This window comes from Stegastes partitus, unplaced genomic scaffold, assembly GCF_000690725.1.
Source record: "Stegastes partitus isolate 25-593 unplaced genomic scaffold, Stegastes_partitus-1.0.2 Scaffold1693, whole genome shotgun sequence".
Lineage (NCBI taxonomy): Eukaryota > Metazoa > Chordata > Actinopteri > Pomacentridae > Stegastes > Stegastes partitus.
In genome coordinates this window covers 23,003-29,107 of record NW_007579424.1, presented here as the reverse complement: position 1 = coordinate 29,107, position 6,105 = coordinate 23,003, and the positions used below count along the sequence as shown (strand labels likewise).

Here is a 6,105-nt window from a genome sequence, read left to right as displayed (position 1 = left end):
CTGGTTCTTTAAGGTGAGGGGTCACCTGTTGTGTCCAGTGGGAGGAGCTTCAGTCCCTACTGTGTGTGTGTTCAGGACGAGGCGTGTCGGATGGCCTGGAGCCTTCTCACAGAGCATTATGGGATACCTGCAGACAGACTGTATGTCTCTTACTTTGGCGGAGATGCTGCGTCAGGATTACAGTCTGACGAGGAGACTCGACACATCTGGCTGGACATCGGGTAGGTCCACAGCTGTCTGCTGCAGGGACGATTCAGGTGCTTTGTCCCAATCTGATACAGCTGAACATTTCTGCAATGCAGTAGACCTGACATGAACAATAGATTAAGCTGAGGTTGTATATCTATCAATTAAACAGAAAAAAGCCCAGATTGGTTCTGATCCTGATCTTTGACATCGGATCAGAATATCTGTAGTCAGCAGCTGGACTACACCTGAGTTTAAGGTTGACTGGATCTCTCCTCAGGGTTCCTCCTGGTCGCCTCCTGCCGTTCGGCCTGAAGGACAACTTCTGGGAGATGGGGGATTCGGGCCCCTGTGGCCCCTGTACTGAGATCCACTACGACCACATCGGAGGCCGAGACGCCGCGGCGCTCGTCAACGCCGACAGTCCGGACGTCGTGGAGATCTGGAACCTGGTCTTCATGCAGTACAACAGGTTTGTACATACCCGGACCAGTTCACACCAGTTAAGACCACACTCAACCAGTACGTGTACACAGAAACCCAGCTGGTTGTCCTGGTCAGCTGCGCTTCTTATTGGCTGTTTGTCGTCAGGGAGGCGGATCTCAGTCTGCAGCAGCTGCCCCAGTTCAGCGTGGATACTGGGATGGGACTGGAGCGACTGGTGAGCATCCTGCAGGGAAAAAGGTCAAACTATGACACCGACCTGTTCACGCCGCTGCTGCACGCCATCCACCAGGTATGAGTACGCACACGCACAGCAGCAACTGCTGCCATAGTGATGCTTGTGTTGCCATGGTGTCTCCTGTTTATTCAGAGGTCGAGGGCGGCGCCGTACGGTGGCCGGCTCGGGGCAGCGGATCAGGGTCAGGTGGACCTGGCCTACAGAGTCGTGGCCGACCACATCCGGACTTTATCGGTCTGCATTGCCGACGGTGTTCACCCAGGCATGTCTGGAGCTGAGTGAGTCGCAGTCCAATCAGCTGCCACAGTGCTGGTTACCTGTTTGTTGCTAACTGTCTTGTTGTTTACCTGTTTGGTGTTTGTGTCAGGTTGGTCCTGCGGAGGATTTTGCGGCGGGCGGTTCGGTTCTGTATAGAGGTCCTTCAGACTCCTCAGGGAGCGCTGGCCAGCCTGGTTCCAACTGTCACCCACTTGCTGGTAAAAGACATTTCCCATAATCCACAGCCTCCAACCTGCCAGGTGTGTACATGTGATACCAGCTCATAGAACAGGCGCTCGCTGCCGTGTCGAAGCTGTGGAGCAGAAACACAATAATGATAAACAATTAGAATCCGGTTCTGTCATAAACAGGATTCTGCACAGGAAGTACTTTTGCTGCTGGTACTTTGTTTTGATGATAGAACTACTGGAACATTTCGTTAGCAGTCATCATGAAACTAACCTTCACTCTGATTGGTTGATTTGTGTCCTGCTGTCAGGGTGACGTGTACCCAGAGCTGCACAAGGAGGCCGATCGGGTGAGTCTCGTCACAGTGAACCGGTTTCACAGCCGTCTGAATCAGAACATGTGACACCTGGAGCAGCAGGTGACCCGTGTTTCTCTTCCAGATCGTGGACGTCATCAACGAGAACGAGGCTCAATTTCTGTCGTCGCTGCAGCAGGGGAGCCGGCTCATCCAGCGCACGCTCAGCAGGAAGGACTACAAGCATGGAGTCTTCCCTGGTCAGTTCTGCTGCAGCCGACAGCCTGTAGGCAGAATTTAACTGTTCAGCGACACATTCAGTTCTACTGTAAACACTGGGGATGTTCTGATCCGATGAGGACCAATCAAGACGTTTATTACCTGATCTGTATTGAACCTCAGCCCACATCTGTATTTATGTTCACTGTCTTGCAGGTGTCCTCTAACCCTACATCTACCCTCTGACTCTACATCTACCCTCTGACTCTACATCTACCCTCTAACCCTACATCTACCCTCTGACTCTACATCTACCCTCTGACTCTACATCTACCCTCTAACCCTACATCTACCCTCTGACTCTACATCTGCCCTCTAACAGAACATTAAGGAACAGACTGGAGGCAGACATGCAGCTGTTTGTTGAAGCCTTGCAGAGATGTTCAGCTGTCAACCAGATGCATTGGATTTATGTTATTAACTGCAGTGTGGTATCAGATTGGGACTCTGTGTCAGCAGATACTGAATGACTTGCATCACTTCAGAACATCCCTGGAAAAACATTAATTTCTAGTTTTTAACATGAGGTGGCGCTCCTGAGCTGAGATTTGTTTTATACTTGATTGTAAACATTGATCTTGTGTTTGATGTCCATCCATGATGTCACTGAGGAGTCAGAACTGGTTTTGATCTCAGCAGTAATACTGGTTGTGTTGTGTGCTGCTGCCAGCCTCGGTGGCCTGGTCTCTGCACAGGGACCTGGGCTTCCCTCTGGATCTAGTGGACCTCATGCTGGAGGACAGAGGCGTCCAGGTGGACCGTCAGGAGCTGGACCAGATCATTGCAGAGAACCACAAGGTGGAGCTTCACACAGGTTTTACTGTGACTTCAGCTACCATAGTGCACCTGGGTTCTCCCAGCATGCTGCAGGTCACAGCGACATCTCATCACATGTTTTATTGTGGGCTTTTACTCTTAAGGAGACACAGGGCTTGTGAAGGAGACACGACTTTGATTGTGAAGGAGACGATTGTGTGTCTCAGGTGATGTCATCAGTCACCTGTCCTGTGTCTAGGTGTCGTCAGGGCCACAGTCAGGTGTTCCGTCCCAGGTGATGCTGGATGTCGTCAGCCTGGCGGAGCTGCAGCGTCTCGGCGTTCCTCACACCGATGACAGTCTCAAGTACGGGTACCGACTGGAAGAGGACCGCTATGGTACGGCTGAGTCCACCTGCACAGGTAGCACACATGACCTGTGTTCCAGTCAGATTGCTGACCTGTATGTCCCTCCTCCCAGTGTTCCCAGCATGCCGAGCCACAGTCCTCGCTCTGTACGACGGTCGGACGCTGGTGTCGGAGGTCCTTGAGGGGCAGCGCTGCGGAGTCATCATGGACCGCACCTGCTTTTACTCGGAGCAGGGGGGGCAGTCACATGACCAGGGCTACTTCACCCGGGACGGGCTGCAGGTCAGCTGACCTCACACACCAGGTGCATCATGGGAAAGTTTCTGCAGCGTGTCCTGGTGACTCCAGGTGTCTCATTCTCTCAGGACGTGCCATTCCCGGTGGAGGCGGCGCTTCTGGCCGGAGGGTACGTGGTCCATCAGGTGACTGCAGCCGACAGCCTGAAGACCGGAGACCAGGTCCAACTGCACCTGGATCAGGTACACACAGAACCAGCAGAACCATTCTTTAAAATGTACACACATATTCAGCTATATAAGCAAATGAAGTAGATGTGACATTGAAATGTCCTGTCTGTCTGTCCACCTGTCTGTCCACCTGTCTGTCCACCTGTCTGTCTGTCTGTCCACCTGTCTGTCTGTCTGTCCACCTGTCTGTCCGTCTGTCCACCTGTCTGTCCGTCTGTCCACCTGTCTGTCCGTCTGTCCACCTGTCTGTCTGTCTCAGGTCCACAGAATGTCCTGTATGGTCAAACACACGGCGACTCACCTCCTGAACTTTGCCCTGAAGAAGGTTCTTGGTTCTTCAGTTCAGCAGAGAGGCTCTCATGTGACGGCCGACCGCTTGCGCTTTGACTTTACTGCCAAGGTGACGCCGGCTCATTGACTTATTACCCAACTAACGAGATGTAACTCGTGTCCTGCTGGTTCTAAGGTGTTCTGTCCGTCCCCCTCAGGGTTCTCTGAGCGCCTCTCAGCTGCAGCAGGTAGAAAAGTGCATCAGTGACATCGTTGCAGCCGATCAGATTGTCCACAGCTTGGAGCTTCCTCTGCACACAGCAAAGAGCATCCGCGGGCTGAGGACAGTGGACGAGGTGCTGTCCAACACTGTCTGCTCCTCTCACCTGGGGCTTCACCTGTGGAACTCCTGGTCTCACCTGCGTCTCCACTTGTCTGCCTCCACAGGTGTACCCCGACCCAGTCCGGGTAGTGTCGGTGGAGGTTTCAGCCTCTGAGCTGCTGGACGATCAGACAGACAGAGAGACGTCTGTGGAGCTCTGCTGTGGGACGTAAGCCTGGAACACACCTGTTTACCTGTCCACCTGTCCTAGACCGTTCTGCAGTACGGAACGTCCCCCCCAGTAGATACCATGCTCAGTACGATCTCCTTCTTGAGCCTCGGTTGTTATTTCATGTTATCCTTTTGTCCCTTTAATTCCACACGGGCTAGTTTTTTGTGGCCGTTCTCTCTCCGTCTTCATGGTTGTGCTGTGTGTACCGAGGTGCAGGACTTTACATCGTGTACTGTGAACAGCGGCCACGGTGGTTAACGGTTAGTTTGTGTTCAGGCACCTGCTCCGGACCGGAGCCATCGAGGATCTGGTGATCGTCTCTGAGAAGCAGATGGTGAAAGGAATCAGCCGGATCGTTGCGGTGACGGGACAGGAAGCAGCACGGGTCAGTTACCAGCCTCAGGTTCTCACTGGATGGTTCTAAATGTGGGCGGTTCTTTTAACCCCACTGTGCCCTCAGGCCCGGGACACCGGTCAGGTTCTATCTCAGGACGTAGACTCTCTGGCAGCCAGACTGTCAGGCTCCGCCCCCTCCAGCTGCAACTCTGCCCAGCGTTTGGCCAAGGAGGTTGGCGTCCTCTCTGACGTAAGTACACTACCCATGATGCACTGCAACTGCTGAGGAGATGCAAAAGCATGGTAGCATGGTGGCGTGTTTGACCCTGAGCTGTGTCTGACAGGCCGTAGACAACACCTCCATCCCCCAGTGGCTGCGCAGAGAACTGCAAGGTCGACTCAAAGCTCTGCAGAGGAGCAGCAACACCGCTGTCAGAAAACTGGAAACCAGAGAGGTAAGCACACCTGGGACACACTCAAGAACACCTGACACACACGACACACCTGAGATGGACCAGACATATACCTACAGTACACCTGGGACACACCTGCAGGCAGTTGTGGAAGGCCTGGTGTGTGTTACTGCGCTGATGCTGTTTTCCCATCATGCTTTGCTCAGGCCACAGTTAGAGCTCAGGCTCTGCTGGAGAAGAACGGCAGGAAGGATCTGCTGGTGGACTCGGTGGAGACGGACTCTCTGTCGGTATGTAGAACCACAGGTGCAGTCAGGTAGAGTCACACACTCGTCACGTCACAGACTAGCAGGTGAAGGTGAGATCGTGACGTGTAACAGTAGCTAACGCAGAAAGTGTCTCACGGCAGAGTAGGGATGCTGACTTTGCTGCCCAACAGTCAGCCAAACTTCAATCATCACTTAACTGTTAGACTGAATGTCGCAGTTTCATGAACTGATGAAGCCACGTTCAGCCACCGACACTGAACAGTAACAGCTCCACACTAGTTATGTCTTTGTTCACTGTTGGAGCAACCTGGAGCTCATCAACCTCCTCAGAGTCTCTGTCATGGTCCCGTTGCTGCTAAACTCCCACAATGCCCTCTGCTGCCACCATGAGCTGTAGTCTGTAGACGCCTCCTCTGGTCTCTACAGCAGATGGAAGTTAGCTTAAAGCTAACTCTGGTGCAATGCATCAAATGGCAACATTTATGTTAAGTATTGTACATGGTCCCTTTTTAAATAAGTGGATTAATAATAACAAAAGAGGCTCCACCTGGTGGAACAACCTGGTACTGCAACTGGACTGTGATACATGTCTGTTTTCTGCCTTATTGGTAAATATGTTTTTAATCAGTTGAGTCATTGACGATAATTAGTCCATTAACAAATCAGTTCCATCCTAGTCCATCCCTAGTCCATCCTAGTCCATCCCTAGTTCATCCCTAGTCCATCCTAGTCCATCCCTAGTCCATCCTAGTCTATCCCTAGTCCATTCCTAGTCCATTCCTA

The 6,105-nt window shown here is 52.4% G+C and overlaps 1 protein-coding gene across 1 annotated transcript in view; it reads left to right on the top strand.

The window, feature by feature from the left end:
• Window positions 1-6,105, top strand: part of aars2 (alanyl-tRNA synthetase 2, mitochondrial (putative)) — an 11,520-nt gene that overhangs the window by 2,181 nt on the left and 3,234 nt on the right. Inside the window, exons 3-20 of the mRNA XM_008301635.1 lie at window positions 76-221; window positions 467-658; window positions 778-922; window positions 1,001-1,146; window positions 1,236-1,344; window positions 1,626-1,664; window positions 1,756-1,870; window positions 2,560-2,687; window positions 2,905-3,043; window positions 3,126-3,295; window positions 3,379-3,492; window positions 3,740-3,880; window positions 3,969-4,106; window positions 4,198-4,301; window positions 4,581-4,689; window positions 4,765-4,890; window positions 4,985-5,095; window positions 5,260-5,343. Of these exons, the coding sequence (XP_008299857.1) occupies window positions 76-221; window positions 467-658; window positions 778-922; window positions 1,001-1,146; window positions 1,236-1,344; window positions 1,626-1,664; window positions 1,756-1,870; window positions 2,560-2,687; window positions 2,905-3,043; window positions 3,126-3,295; window positions 3,379-3,492; window positions 3,740-3,880; window positions 3,969-4,106; window positions 4,198-4,301; window positions 4,581-4,689; window positions 4,765-4,890; window positions 4,985-5,095; window positions 5,260-5,343 (2,256 nt within the window). The remainder of the gene's footprint in view (window positions 1-75; window positions 222-466; window positions 659-777; window positions 923-1,000; window positions 1,147-1,235; window positions 1,345-1,625; window positions 1,665-1,755; window positions 1,871-2,559; window positions 2,688-2,904; window positions 3,044-3,125; window positions 3,296-3,378; window positions 3,493-3,739; window positions 3,881-3,968; window positions 4,107-4,197; window positions 4,302-4,580; window positions 4,690-4,764; window positions 4,891-4,984; window positions 5,096-5,259; window positions 5,344-6,105) is intronic.